Source organism: Ischnura elegans, chromosome 2, assembly GCF_921293095.1.
Source record: "Ischnura elegans chromosome 2, ioIscEleg1.1, whole genome shotgun sequence".
Lineage (NCBI taxonomy): Eukaryota > Metazoa > Arthropoda > Insecta > Odonata > Coenagrionidae > Ischnura > Ischnura elegans.
Window position 1 is genome coordinate 68,245,139 of NC_060247.1, and position 16,518 is coordinate 68,261,656.

Sequence of the window (16,518 nt, forward strand, 5' to 3'; positions counted from 1 at the left end):
GCACTATCCGACAAGTTTCAAGATTTTTATTTCCTGGATATCAATTTTGGAAGGGGATGTCACTCATAGATTTCACTGCAAATGGTAGCCAATGTCGAATAAAAAAATGCCGTGGTAGTGGTCTCGAGCCCGTCACTAATGTTCCATTCCTTTTGTATATGTTCGCGGCAAGGGTTTCAAAAAGTCTTCGAAAGGCATTAGCGAAAGCAAAATGTATTTCGTTGTTAGCAGAATAAATGGAAAACATGTTCAAAGCTACTTCGCATCATATTTGAAATAGACGTTTATTATTTTTTCCTCCTTTCCGTTTCATTTTCTACAGGAGGATAAATAATTTAATAAATTTTACGTTGATGCACTTTACTTTTTAGTATGCATAAGATAATATTTGTCCCTTTGTTTCAGGGATATGGACATGCCAAGGAGTGCAATGATTGAATAATTGAAAGCGATGATATTATTCTGAAAATGGTCAATTTTTCGCATCGTTTTCGCACGGAAAAATAAAAAATATTTTTAATTGTTGCTGCTAGCATGCCATTAATTAATTCTAAAACATAGAGATCACAGTTATTCAAAAACATTCTTCTGTTCACTCTTGATTGTGATTGTCTGTGAGGATCGTGTTGGTGAGGTGGCAAGGCGGCTTGATTCCCCTTGGGCCTCGGTTTAAATACCAGCGGTGACGGAGATTTTTCAGAGACAGCCCGATCCCTGCAGGAAGACTTTGTGGAGGGCACATCATACACAACATACAGTCCGTCGGATGGGACGTAAACTCTTGATACTCTTTGCGCCTTTCCTTATGAGGTGGCTAATACCGACGCTGGCTTTCTTCCAAATCTTCCATCCCTCAGTACGGAAATGGCCTCAGCAATCGGACACAACCTCCAAATACCATCCCATACCATGATTTCATTTCGTTGATTGGTATTCTCCTTGCTAGGAACGTACGAAATCAGGACGATAGTTAATTTGAGTGGGCCTTATTTGAAGAAAACTTTTTAAGTTGATATTTCTTATGGAACTTAAAAAAAATCTTAAATAGTTTGTAAGTTGCGGATACTTCGATGGGGTCCCTGTGTAATACGTATCAGAGGGAAGCGGGTGGTTATCTCGTTCCCGCGTCAAGCGCGATCTGCGGGGTCGACGTTGCGTGCGCATACCAAACGTTTTATTTCGATCGCTCCGGGGCGCATTCGAGGTGCGGGAATTTATTGAAATTTTCTGCTTTCAATGAGTCAACAGTTGAGTCACCGCGAATATCGATTCAAAACAATGTGGAGCTGGCGTGCATGTGTACAAGGGTAGAGGAAACCTTACAATCCCTGCGACACGCTCCTGCATCACTATTGCCAACCGAGTTTTCCACAGGAAATACTAGCTTTACACATCGTAGTATTCGGTATTTTAATAATTTTTAACTCATATGAATACCTCACCATTGCTTTGATGAAGAGACGAATGTTGTTTACATGCGTGAAACATGATTTTTAAACCATAAAAATAATTTTACTACCTAATTCTGCTAAAAGAACTGATAATGTTATTACTTACTTGATTATTTAAAAAAATGCTTTCATTGCTCTAAGGTATGTGAAATTCTTCTTAACTTCACAATTAGTCTTGAAACTTCCAAAATAGGATTATTACGATCGTTAATCTGGATAATCCATATTTAAAGGTTGGCTCACATGGAAAATTCACCAAAAATCATTAGTGCTCAAGTTAAGTATTGCTTTACAATTTATTTGTTTTCTGTACGTTAGTCTTCATCGAATGGCTTTCTATATTCCGTTTGGCGGCTGATCGCACTACTGTTAACAATGGCTCATTACCGAGCTGATGTGAATTACTACAATTTATCCACGAGAGGCCCAAAGCTCGTGTTCATTTCATTGAATGTCTAATTATTTGATTTTTTCGCGTGGATAGGTAATACTGGCGAAGTCTCCATGGCATTTCCACCAGGATAATATTTAAGAAGTCAGCACCAACCACGATTAACGTCCGTGAAATAACTATGTAGTAGCCTGATTGCGTGGCATGTTCAGTGGCTAGGAATGCCAGAGGTTCATGGTTCGATACCCTCTCCTGGGGAATTTATCCCCATGGCAGCCAAGGTGAAACTCACCGCTCCTTCTCGCGGCTGGTTCGAAATATATACAATGGCAGTAGACCATTGGCGATATGGCATCAGAGTAAATATGTACTAGAGCGCTCGATGCACGCAGACTCCTAAAGCTGAGGCATTGACACGTCAACTTAAATGCTATTTAGACCGATGAAAAAATTCAGCCAACAAGTGAATGAAATACTATAAAAAAGTTTTATTAATATCCTGATAATCCTCTCATTTGTTTGAAATGATATATTTATGTAAATAAGTTTTCCATACAAATAAACGGCATGAAAACAAAAGTAATCGTCGTAGCAAGCCAATAAGACCCGTCACATGATTTCGGATGTGGACGTCCAAATCTTGCTCGCAAGCGCAGAAACCGTAAATCGTTCTTATTCAAACGTACTCCTAAGGTTCTTCCTTTGCCGACGACTTGACATGAAAGTAGTACTAATGGTAGATGAAGCTATTGAAGCGGATCCTCTTGACATCTTGGTGCAAACTTAATTATTAAACATTCCGTTATCCCTTTTTTCATCTAGGCGTCCTCATCGCCCACCCTAGTCAATCTCCCAGCTCCATCGAATGCCGCCGATCGCCCGCTGCCGCGCTGGCGGCATTCCCCTTCCGCGCCCAGGGTTAGAAGGGTTGGCTGCGGCGCTATGCGCACTGGGACGCCGCCACCCGCGCGCGCACTGCGCTCCTTGACGCGAGGATTGCTTCGTTGAAGGCGGGCGAAATGACTCATTCAAAATTTTCCTGAGAGCAGAAGAAAACGCGATGCTTATCAACACGCGCTTAGAGGAGAGAAATCCGTGAAACGACAAGCCACTTCACCTTTCAATACCGACAGGTGCTGACATCTGCTAGAAAATCCGACGAGACGGCTTGTACGGCCTTCGGGCTGAGGAAAAGGGAGTGGGGGAACGGAGGAAGGGATAGAGGAGGCGGGGAGGGTTAGAGTGAGAGGAGGGGAGTGGGAGGGGAGGGAATGGTGGAGGAGGCGAAGAGGGCACTTCAAGTCAGTGCTGAGGCCGAGTCCCGAGGGATAGTCGAAGAGAGGAGGTACCCGACGTATTGTCGGCGTGGTAGACGTGCGGAAAGGGGGGATAGAAGAGGAAGCAGTTTTCAGTGTTTGTGTCCCTCCGATGTTCGCTCGTCTAAGCCCGGACGCATATGGATACCTTATATAGAGTGTTCGTCGACGACGCACCATTGCCCTCGTGTGCTGACGCCGTGGGAGAGGAGAACCCGGAGAGAGGCGCCATATTATTACAACGCCACTCCTAAAAACACACGACCGGAAGGTGCCAGCCTCGAAGAAGTGGACGCGTTTGGGAGAGTGCAAATGTTGTGTGGACGGAGTAGTCAAAACACGGAAACACCGCGCGCCGTCGGGCTCCTTTCGGGGAGGATGCTATGAGAAAGAGATAGTCGTAGGGGTTGAGGCGCCATCTTCCGTCGCCACGACAACATCAGGTGCTCCTTCGCTCTTTATAAAGTTTTGCAGAGAAAGGAAAGAAGGTTGGGATAAGTTTTTTTATAGTTCCCCGAGAGTCGCCGTGTATTTCGTCGTCATCAAGTGGTGTTGTATGGTTGGTTTGGTGGTCCTCTCCCTGCGCGCATTACTACGTCTACGATATTTCCTTCCTCTCTCCTACTCCTCCACCATCTCCCACTCCCTCCCGGTTACGTCTTGCGGTGTGTGTGATAGGTTCGTTTCGTCCCGTCGCACTGAAAGGTGGTGTCCTTCCATTCCCTCTCCCCGCTCATAAACGGGGTCAATCCTCCTCTCCGCGGAAAAAAGACTCGGTGACGCGGGTGTGTTGGCTGGCTTGCACCCCCCCCTCTCCTATATATTCCTCCTCAGTCTCTACTTACTTTCCCCTCAATCCCTCCTCATCCTCACCAGCCCCCACTCCACCTCCTCACCCACCTACATCGTCTTGCCCCCACTCCTCTCTCCCTCCTTGAGGAGACCTTCCCCTTCTCGAGCGAGCCCGCCCCTCCACGCAGACTTTCAGCCGCGAGCGACGCGACTCTGTTCCTCGGGCTGCGATTCCTCAGCGACGCTTTGAGTGTACTGTGGCGACTTCCTACACCTCCTCCTTCCACCCCCGCTTCCCCCATCACCCCCCTCCACTCACACTTTCCACCCAATAGCAAAAAAAATAAACCTCTTCTTCTTCATCATCATCATAGAGAGAGACTCCTTCAGACTCCCTCCCCCTTTTAAATCTGCAAGGAAGGCTGCTGCTACTCAGAGGGCAAAAAAATAATTGTAGTCAAAGGGAGGGAGGGCAGTTGAGTGAGGCGCCAAGACGATTTTCTTCTCTATCTCTCTCCGGGAGCGAGAGCTGAAGGGAGAAGAATTCTTCGTGTGAAGCTAGTCGTCCGGTGAGCGGCAAGGATTAAGGCAAGCATGGCGGGTATGGGCCCGCAGCGACCGCAGGAGGTGGGCGGAGGCAAGGCCGGCGCCGGGAGCGGAAACAATAACCTCGTGGTCAGGATCGACGGGGATGGCGACAGCGATCTGCAGGCGCTCTTCGACAGTGTCCTGAAGCCGGACTCGAAGCGGCCCCTCACCGTCCCGCTGCGCATGAGGAAGCTCCCCAACTCGTTCTTCAACCCGCCACACACGGGCTCTAAGTCGCCCTCCATATCGCACTCGAGGGAGAATTCAGCGGACTCGGCCTTCGGTTCCTCGCCCTCCACGTCCTCTTCGGCCGCGAACCCATCGTCCTCACCTTCGCCCTCGTCCTCGCCGGCCAATCCCCCGCCCCCGCTGCAGGTCTGCCACCCGAGGGCACACAGTTCGCCGGCCTCCCTCCAGCAGACTTACGCCTCGGCCCAGCCGCTCCGCACCCAACAGCAGCAGGGCTCGATCCTCGGACACCAGCACGCGAAACAGAGGAGCTACGACTTAGGAGACGACCTCACGCCATTGCCACCGGGTTGGGAGCAGGCCAGGACGCGCGAAGGACAAGTGTACTACCTGAAGTGAGTAGATGAGCCACTTTTTCTTGACCTATTGTTATAATCAACTCCTTAATGTCCTGAATCCCCGAGCTGTTTCTTCTTTGCCTCTCACCATATGCCTCAGTCTATCCTGTATCAACAAAGTCATAGCTGGAATTGGTCGAGTCTGGTGATGAAATAGGAGTGGATGCGTGGAGAACTTGTTTATTTTTGTTTTAATAAATTCCTGCGTTTTAATCCATCACAACTCTTTTCTTGTGCCGATTTCGATTGCTGTTGGCAATGGAAATTGAATATCTTCTGCGCAAATACATTCTTGTATCATGTGGCATATTTATCGCTTCGTGTAGGCTTAGGTGAATGTTGCTATCCGTTCGTCGACCTTGTGTATTTCTTCCATCCATCAGAAGTTTCCCAACCCATGGTGTGTGCCTACACCCTCCTTAATTTCGCATTCCATGATCGCCCCTTGTCCAGTGGCTTTCTGGTATTCCCAAGTAATTATGGAATTTCCAAATATTCCTAAGCCTGGGTTGCATGGCAGCCTGTGTCTAGGCATTTTCAAATCGGTTTGTGATTCGATTGCTGATTTATTTTCCCACAACTTTTGTTCGTGCCGTTTCTCCTAATTTTAAAATGCAAACGATTAGCTCTTTTTAATATAGGTTTCTCTTTTCTTAGCCCCTTGAATCTGTCCTTCAAACTTGGATCATGCAATTCCTCATTTCTCAGCACTTCAGTTTGTCCTTGGAGCTTGTGCACCTTACGTGGGCGCGAAGGTGTAGTAGAGTAGATGGCTGTGTAGAATCGGCTGCAGAGAAGAATAACTTCACTCAAATGTAGATAGATTGGTTTGAAACCACCTTGCCCATCTTATATTTTCTGTTTTTAGGGTTACCCATGGTGTTAGTTACCCCGGATATGCCTTTCAGTTTTGCTTAGATGTACGAGAAACTCGTGGCAGGTAACATATTTAAGAGAACTCATTGTGCTTACTCGTACATTGCTAATTTTGTTGCACTGGTTTGAGTATTAACTGAAATGAACTATTTTCATGTTTTAAGTATTATCTTTGGTCCTGGAACGTCATTGTAGTGGGGAGCTTCATTTTTGCCTCTCTTTGTTTTCGAATTTGGAATCTAAGAATGTCGGAAATTCATTTAGTGCCCAACCAGCCCATCAGGAAAATCTAGTTGGTTTTTTCACACACCGGCCATTTTCTTGTTAAGTGAATGTAAACAAGTGCGTCACGCTTGTATGGTCTAAGTTCAGATGTACTCAAACGTTATTTTGGTTTCCAGTAAACTCTTTTGGGGATGGGTGAATCGAATTTTCCAGCGCTGTGCGCGTATGTCGATGGCTATGACGGGGAAATCACGTGGTGTGGAGGAAATATCGCCAATAGTCGCCGCAAAAAGAGGACAGGAATTACTTCAAAAGACTTCATTGAGACAGGTGCAGCAGAGCTACTCCTCTAGGCGGCCCCTCACTCGCCCCCCCTTCCAACTCCTACCCCTCTCTCTCACCCCTCCCTCACTCCGCTACCTCTTCTCACCCTTCCCGACTTCCCCCTCGCGGCCTCCCGCCTCGCAAAGCAGGTAGACGTTCGTTCGTTCCACGATATCCCATCCCACATACAGGGTTGCCAAGCTAATTTGGTGTGAGTCGCTAGGTCTGGTTGGGTCCCCAAAACGGTTTGTGTGGATTTTTTCTCCGGATAGAGAGAGAACTTCACTCGCCCTCTCAAGTGTGTATTCATTTTGTTTGTGATCCAACGTATGGAGATAATAGAATGCGAAGTATTGAAATGAATACTCTAATTTGTGAAAACAAGGTGGTGGAACTTGATGAGTTCCTCTAATTTAAAAATATATCTGAAAATGGTGCTTATACCTATCTTGTTTTCCCTCGAACCTTTGGTATCAGACGGTAGATTTCCACAATGGTGAAAAGTCGTAATGTTGTCTTTTACTGCGCCTCCTCCTCGACCACTCCTGTGGTTTTTACACTTCGAGGTAGTTGTTTTCATTGCATATAAATACTCGTCGGATTATCTAGTATTAAAATTTTTCTTTTTCCTGCCAATTCAAGTTCACTTATGTAATCAGTACTGAAGACACAGCATTAGTCTTCATATAGTGTGTTTATGGGTACGTCCTAAGTTTCACTATGATCAACACTGTAAGATTATGTGCATTACAAGATAGTATGTTTATTTGTCGTGTTTGAAGTAATATAGCACTATGAGGTGAGGTTAATGTTAGTATCGCTGCCATGTATTGAAATCTCACACAGAATGGATATTCCGGGTGCGCGGATCATAAAAGAACTTTCGACTGGAAAGTCGCAAAACTTGATTCGTAGTTATTCCGAGGTCATTCTTGGGGAGGAGCAATTGTGCACGAAGTCTATAAGCAAAGGATTAGTCGTAAATTTTAAAAATAAATCGCGTGAATTAAATACAGTACCTTCCGTGCCCGGTAGAGTTGGCTGCAAAGGACTTCGTATTTTGCTGGAATTTATATTTGCAGGAGTTCCACTGCATAGTATTATTTTATCCTGGAGCTGCTTTTATTTTCTTTCGTAGATTTTTATTCAAATTCCCATTACTAACTTGTTCATTAATCCATCGAGAGCATGCTTATTCGATGTCAAGAAAAAAGTGACCACTCCGACTACTTAATGTGCGCATCTTTTCATATTATTAATGTAAAGCAGCCGAACTATCTTGGAAATAGGTAGTTTTATGAATATTTCTTTTCTTCTGGGCAATTATTCTATAATCAGCTGGAGCACCAAACAAAACTATGCCTATTTGGGGCGGACCGACTAATTAGTTGGTTATTGTGAAAAGCTCTCACTACTCACATCGCTGCTTACGCATTTCTATTGGTAGTTCTCCGTGTAGTACATCAATGTTTTTTCGCCGTTTAACGTCGTGTTTGCGGAACCGGTAGTGTCTTTCCCAAATTCTCTTTTTTAAGAATTCCCAGGTTCCGTCGCCACACTATTACTTCAAGTAAAGTTCTAAGGTGTTTTAGATCTGGCTAAAGTCCATGATTTTCTTCGAAGCACTCATTGGGGCCACAGGGTGGCTGATACTTAGAATGTCGTATTCGTTATCTCTTCGAGGGATGCTGGATGACTCATGGACGGGATGTGTTTATTATCGGCGCTGGTGACATTAGTTTTCATTGGTGTCAAAGATCGAACTTTGATGCCTTTTGAATAAATTAATGCAATCAAATTATATAAGTTATGAATAATTACCGCATTTCTCCGATTGTTAATCGCACCTTTTTGGGGCGTCTAAGGGGAAAAATGTTAATGAGTTAATGCTACTTGAATTTTAGCTTCGCCCCTCTTAGTGCATTTCATGGTGGTATAAAAAACTTCTTAGTTTATGTTATAATCAAATACCACTTTTAAATCCCCTTTTAATGCTTCGGTCTACATTAATTTGGATTTAAATTTGATATCTGTTTTGTTAATTGCCTACTTACTGTGATATTATGTTCCTTTTGGTGTTCAGTAATATTTAAACAAATTTTGCCACAATGTGGCCATTTTCAGCATCATTTCTTACTTTCCCGGTGACTTTGGTGAGCATAGCTGGCGTCTGCGTTAATCCGAGTGGATGGTTTGATAATAGGTATCTGTCTATTATACGACTTTTAATTAGGTGAAATCTTTAGGACCTTAAATCTATAAAAAATGAGTCTTATGCTTGGAAAAATACGGATTATAAGGTGTATATCGTTTTAATATATTCCCTATTATTCATTATTCATCCTGGTATATGTTGGCCCTCTTAAATTCCATCGCCAACCGGCGTTTTTGTTGTGTTGGTGTACACGGGTCCCCCATCCCTCAAAACACCGGTTGCATTCCACGTGTTGATTGTCGTACGCTATAGCACCTGTAATTCATTCTTCGCTTAACGCTATCTGCTCGAGGATAGCAAGCAGCCTCAAGCCCTAAATGACTCTCCATTAGCGTTCATTATGAAATGGATGCGACAGGGTGTAGTATCACTACCGTTTATCCACGTTTCACGATCACCAGAACTGACTTTGATTAGCGTATGTTAGCGGCACACAGGAATCGGAAGACATCAGAAGCTCTTTTCGTCAACAGAACATTGAAAATTGGGGTTCTGATAATGACAATGTGGGTTAAGCATTAAAAGGAAAGCTGTCTTTAATATCCCATGAAATAATATTTTAATTGCATTTCATGTCAAGTTGCCTATGCATGAAGTGACAACTACTCAGATCTTTTGAATCCACTATGAAGAGATTAGTATACTTATATAAATTTGCCGTATGATATAGTACGTAATAATAATTTTCCGTATAGTATGTATATGATTTGTCCTTATAATTCTGCTCTCATTTTCGTCCGACCCAAAAGTCTGATAGATCAGTGTTATAACCAGTTCGTTTCATTTTTTCCATATTTTTTTATAATTCATGCTATTTTATGCATAGAAATAGTGAAATTGAAGAGAAATTTTGGTATTTAGAGGATAAGTTTAAATTTCACCACTCGTCAATATTTTAAACTCAATGTAAAATGTGCGATGCACTGCAATTTTTTATTGTGAAATTTAAAAATCCAATAGTAATTTTCATGCGTCACTGAGCTTAACTTCCAGGAGGTGACGCTTCAATACTGGCATTACCCTGAAGATTTAAGAAGAGAATTACACCTTGTGTATTTCATCTAACGGGTAATTTCCTTCGACTAACACTTGAGCCAAGGATGTATTTGTTTCCCTGTAATGAATTACTCATGATGTTATATGTCAGTGCATGTGAAGGTCCGCTATCCTTGCCATGAGCGTACACATGACAAATGCCATGTGTCATTTGACATTCATTTTCTTATGTTCTCATTAGTTTGGTTGCCATCTGAATACCTAAAGTTCCAAATGGTAATTGCGACCGTAAATCTTGTAATTGATTGGCATATCGTGGCGGATCGCGGAGTTATCCACGATTACGTGTTGCTGCATTGCTCGCTCTTCTAGACTGGCATGTTTCCTATTCTCTCGACCAGTCCTATGTTGCATTCACTTATCATATCCTTGGTATTTCTGGAGATGTTTTTACGCCCCACCTATTATCTCAGTATGCGGCATTTCCTATTTTCTACCGTCACTATTAATTGTGCAAGAGAGATGGACTAGTACAGCCATCGAATATTAGCAAGCTCTTCTGATTAACATACTTATCTGAAATAGTTGGTACAAAAATATTCAATATACTCGTAGTTAATTCAGAGTGTCCAGAGCTCTGGAAAACCCGGAAATGTCAGGAATTTTTTCACTTTAAATATCGATTTTACTCTGGAATTTTCTGCGACGTGAAATTTAAAAAAAACTTAAGAAAGTTGCTAAGTCAAATCTCACTTGCGTTGTCGAATTTGAATATCTGCAATCACCATACCAGAAGTATCTGTTCAATGTTTTGTGTAGGCGTGAATTGTGCTCCTACTGCTCCTTGTCCGCAAATCAGTGGCCTATTGAACGTGAACGTATCAGCAAGTTACGAAGTCAAGTTTCCTTCTCGTTGAGTGATTTCGGGCTGTTGGTCTGCCTCAGAAGAATGCAGTCGCATGCAATGCCGACTATTGCTGTCAAACGTAATAGTCCAGCATCCCGAACGTTATCTCACATGTTAGTGAAAATTTATTTGAACTCTCAAAGCGGAAATAGCTATCAGGTGTCATCCTTAGGCGTGAGATAGAGAATCGGTAGAAAGTATATCCTGAACACTAAAATCGAGTTTACTGTAGGAGTCTTTCAAATGAGTCAATTTTCATTCAGCAAGTAGTCTGCATGTGTCGTACGGAGGAATTCCTTCAATGTTTTAAGTTGTTAATGATTTAATGTGGTTCGTTACCTCCTTAGTATTTATTTTTAATGTAACCGTGTGAATGAGGATTAGGACGTGATGATATTTTGAGGGTTTCAACTAAAAGTTTTTACTTCAAGAAATGCTATCGATACGATTTTGGATATAGTAGTATGTGTAGTTCTTTCAGTTTGTTGTGTACCTGTACCAAAGGTTCTCATATGGTTTTGTGGAAAATTTGGCGAATGATCTTGCTTGTAATCGTATTTTTTGAACATGTAATCTTTTAGATTATATAAATGTGTTCCATGACTCTGGAATTTTATTTTTCCCCGTTATCCACCCTTGATCTTACAATTTATCATCATAAATTTTAAGAAATAATCCCAATTATAAAGAAGAGTGTCAAAAATTTTCCCTGAAAAAATACCAATTTTGCCCGGAAAACCTAGAAATCTCAGAGAATTTTCGAAAGGGAAAGTGCGTGAAGTGCTGGACATGGTGGGTGAGGAGAGAAAGCTTCTAGATGAGATGTGGAAGAGACGGAAGGTATGGATGGGGCAAGTAATTAGCGGGAAGGGGATGTTGAAAACAGTGTTAGAGGGAAGGATATTGGTTAAACGAGGGGGAGGAAGGAAGACAATAGGATTTATAAGTAGAATGAAAGGGAGTATTCATCATTGTGAATTGAAGAGGAAAGTCAATAAAGGGAGGGTATACTTCCAGAATGCTTCTTAAGTACTTCCAGAAAACCTACCATAATCGGTTGAATACTTTAATTATAAGTACATTCGTAATTTCTTATAATATTAAAATAGTCAATGCTCGATCCTCTAGTCGTTCAATCCGCACGCTCATCTACACCTGCATAATACCCAGAGACCCACCTATAGGGTGTATGGCAGGGGGTGATCAACCATCAGTATGCAGCATGCAAGATGGTTCCCAAATGCACGCCACACGGACATAACAATGTTACGCATATTAACAAGTTATACTTCCACATTCATGCAATCTTGCCAACTTATGATAAGGCTCCTTATGCGCCAGTGAAGGGCGTCCACCCCCTTAATGCGGCTGAATTGGCATCTTTTTGTCCACCCATGCCGGTTTTTCCGAGGCGACCTCCAGCGTCGCAATCACTCCTCTGCACCTCCGCGAGAAACTCCATCACTGCATGTATATCCTCTCTCTCTCTCTCCGTTCACCTCCACGTCTTCTCCTTCTCTCCCCTCCTCTCACTTCCCCTCCATCCCTTGCACACCTCCCACCACTCTTCCGCTCCCCTCGTTCCGCGCTCACAAGACTTCTCCGCACTGGCCGCCGGAGGATGATGAAGCCTTCTATTGCCTGCCCCTCCAACCAACCATCCGCCGCCGCCGCTCCCCTCCTGTCTTCTCGTCGAGTAGAGAGGAGACTTCGGCGGTCGCTTCCCCGGACGGCGGCAGCGACGACGTTGTCTTCTACGGCTCGGCCGTGACGTTACGCCGGCCGTCACGCGCGACTACGGTTGACCGTGACGTCGCCGGAAGAACTGTGACGCCGGGGTTTGGGGCTCAAGATGCTTTCTTATAATCGTACATCTTTTTTTTTCCTCCCTTCTTCCCTATAGTATTATTGGCTATTGCCGGGTGTGTCTGCAAAAGTTTCCGCGTTTTACTCTTCATGCATGCATAGTAACGTATTCCAGAATGTTACTCAAGTCGTGATACCGACTCGAACTCGACTCGATGGCATGACGAGACCTCACTCGAGTCCCAACTCAAATTGAGTCTCCAAGTTCTAATGTCTCCGCCGCCATCGATTGACGTTTTCATTATGAAATATTTCTAGTAAAAACACGCCCACGTGTAATATTGTGCTCCAGAAATGCTAGTTTTTTATGAGCAGGAGACCATGGATAATTATTGTTTAGATATTTATCGCAATGTTTTGTAAATTACGCCACCGTTAATCTAGCTCAAGTGATTTGAGTTGAAGTTAGTTTCTAGAACGAACGAACTTTAACTCAAACTCAACTTGAGTTTGAAGTCTGAACCACAGGGTTAAAGTAAGGACTCAAGATAGAGTCAGTGTCTGGAATACGGCCCATAGTGTTGCAATACTAACAATAAGATTAGTATACTGCAGTCCTCCATTTCTCCCTATCGCAAGCAGTAGCGGATACAGATGGGGGTCAGGGGGCGCCCCTCTTGCGGGACCGCCCGTATTGCCAAACATTGCAGAACCACAATTATAACGTTTGTACTCGTATATCATAGGATGGCATTGTCTTGTATATGTGTGTAATAAATTTTATTGACATTTTCTTAGTCTCTGCATGTGACTTGAATATTTTTTATTAGGATAAAATTAAAGGTAACTCAATATATCTTTTGCGCCCACCTCGAGTTTTTTCTGTATCCGCTACTCATCCCATGCTAGGTATTTTACCTCCCTGAGCATCCTATTCCCTGTACAGGGGTGCCGAGTTATAAAAAATATTGAGGGGGCCCATAGCGGAGGTCTTGCATCGGAAAATTTTAAAAATAGTGAGTTTATAAGTTTTTAAAAGCATTTTAGAAGAGTCATATGATCAATATTAAAGCCCTGGAAACTCGACTTTCGATAAATGGACACTCCGGGGAAAATTGAGAAACCTGACACATTTTTCCTCACCCCCAATGACGAATTTTTTTAGGGGGCTTGGGCCCCATCAGGCCCCATGGAGTTGGCGCCACTGTCCCCATATACTTCTTGATCTGTCCTTGATACTTGTCCAATGGTCATCCTCTGGGGACTTTTCCGTCAATTTTTCCTTCCAATCTGTATCCCACGTAACTGACGTGTATCATTACTTGGCCGATGTACCGTGTTATTATTTGTTGTACAGTGTTCCATCATGTCCTTTCTATTTCTATTCTTCTATATACCTTCTCGTTTCTCACCCTATCCGTACATTTTATCTTCTTTACCATTAAATCTCGGAAAATATGTCTTGATGGAAAGACGTAGGTTCAGTTGTTGAGTATCATCCGTGAATTGTTAAGTTGCCTCGCGTTGCGGAGAAATATTTAGCCGCTTCGCGCTGTACTCTCTACTGCAATTATTCCTAGTTAATTAGTAAAGGTCTTACACGTAAGACCTTTACTTCTTATACCTGTCTCTGAAAAGTAGTCTGTTTCAATCGAGTAAAAACTTCCAGCCCAACTTACTTAGGAACGTCGCTTTGATTATCGTGACAAATCTTCACACAATTATCCGCTCCACCCTCTTCGTAGTACATCAATGAGTCCAAGTCTCTTGGTAAAGGTCTTGGGACCTGTTTACACGGTACATTAACTCGTACGAGTTTTATCTAATGTAAAAAAGCGTGAATGAACCGTGATTATGCACCGCGCCCAAGTTGTGTGAATGTATAAATAGAAAATAGAACCTATTCAGATTTGGTTGATGCATTCGTACATGTTCCGTTAAGGTCCACCAAAGTCGTTCATGCATTCACACATTTACTCGGAAGTGCTAATTAAACGCCTAAACAGGCCTTCATACGAATGGCATCTCTCCTATACATCCTTTTCCAACTTCCCTAAAATTCTTTGGGGTGCAACTAATTTCCGTACCATAGATGCATCAAGAATTTTGCAACGTTGGCACGTAACCCCGTGCCACCCGCCGCTCGTCGCGGCTCCTCGCAGGTTACGGAGTGGCCATTCTTCCCACGGTAAAGCTTTCTCCGTCTCTCCCCTTCGGGTTACGGCGCCGACCCGTTATGCGGCATCCGGGCGGTGGGGAGACGCTTTACCGGCTTGACTGCCGTGTTTCGGTAATGGTCAAGCGGGTGACTCCAGACTCGGAGCGACGGGAAGTGGACAGTCGGTGGTAACAAGCCTCGGTGTCCATCGTAAGGCGATGGACCTTTGACTCGCATCCCTCATGATAGGCTGAGAGAGGCTCTTCAACCGAATGAAAAAAGGTCCTTTACTTCACGATGCTCTTTCTTAGCACTATTGAGTACTGTGCGCTTGAAACCATTGAGCGTTCTTGGTAATCCAATACGCATGCAGTCGTGCGTGGTCGAATTATAAAAACGCCGGTTATTGAACGTACAGGAAACAAACACAACGGACAAAAAGGTTTTTATGGTATAATTTTGCAATTAAATGCATATTGTGACGCCAACCCTTCATACTGCTTAGGGTGTGAATCAAGGTAGATTACCAATTAATAACAACGATTATGGTAGGTAAAGGGAAGAATAAACCCTGTGGACACCACTGTGACTCTGCAAAGAACTCTGAAAGACTCTCTTTCTTTTGCTGATACATTCCCGAGAGGGTCACGTTACCAAAGCTTTGAATGAACTGCCGAACACCTGCACACAAAATAATAAAACAAATTATTACTATGTATTGATAAATCTTTTATTTAAAGCTGACTAAATTATATTAGCCGAAGGAAAGTCGTCAGCCCTGCATTCCGGATTACTGGACGTGTCGGATTACCGCGATGCCGGATTACTGAGATTGTACTCATCCATTTCCTGTAGTCCAAATGTATAAATTAACTTTTTTTGATGGTAAATTTTCATCCTTCTGCCTTTGGAATACATTCGTGGGTTCGCAAACAACGGCAGAAATCATTCCGATTTTCCCCGCCACGATTGCGCTTTCAATCGCTGTGGTTAGGTACGAATTGAATTTACGAATTTTTAAATAATAGTTTCAAAAACAGCCTTTATACTCTTGATACTCTCCTCTAGCGCCCTCCCTAAGACGAGGAAGAACGGGAATAATACAACTGGTACGTATTTGAAATATGTGCGCGTGGTAACGAAGAAAACAAAATCTGAAAACAGGTTCAGCGTACTGTTTATTACGACCACTGATATTCAAGGGAAGGTATTTGATTCCAATTAATCTCATATGACTGCCAAAGTTATTGAAAGAACCTAACCTCGGTAGGGTGGGGTCCACGGCCAGGATCTGCGTTGAATACGCTTCAATGAACTTGAATGAATTCAATATCTTTCTTATCTTGTATGATGTTAGGCACGATGTGGTGGAAGTTCGTAATATTGTTGAAATGACACATTTTTCGTTTATTATTAGGTTTATTTCTCTTCGCTTAAAGTTTTGAAAGGCATTGGTTTCCCTGATTTTCTTTTCACCTAACAGGTACCTACTTTAAATTCTCTTTCTACTGTTTCTTTGATGAATCCGTGATCTACTTAACTCGGTTATAGGCTTACCGCGGACTGTAGGTTCGAACTTCTTACCTAATATGTATTTTACTTTAAAATTTCCGCTCTTGAGGTGAATGGATTTTTTTGTTGATTATTTTGGTGACTAGTAACTTACTAATACATGTTTATCCTGTTATTATTCTCAGTATGACATCTTTAGTCAATCATTTCAGCAAACCGCTTCACCCTTCTATGAATTTATGACATCGCAACGGCGTGGAAATCGTACGCATTATATGCTAAGTGCCCGTGTAGAGTATGGCGTCGTGGCATCTTTGACTCGTTAAAAATTAGCGTGTCTCATTATCGGTGCGAGTGTAATCAGGTGCATTATG

General features: G+C 43.1%; 1 protein-coding gene across 2 annotated transcripts in view; it reads left to right on the forward strand.

Annotated features, from left to right (window-relative positions):
• Positions 1 to 3,138: 3,138 nt before the first annotated feature.
• LOC124153921 (transcriptional coactivator YAP1-A) overlaps positions 3,139 to 16,518 on the forward strand; it is a 139,925-nt gene continuing 126,545 nt past the window's right edge. For both annotated transcript variants that reach the window (XM_046527330.1, XM_046527331.1), the window contains exon 1: positions 3,139 to 5,122. In XM_046527330.1, coding sequence (XP_046383286.1) covers positions 4,545 to 5,122 — 578 coding nt within the window. In that variant the 5' untranslated portion in view covers positions 3,139 to 4,544. The remainder of the gene's footprint in view (positions 5,123 to 16,518) is intronic.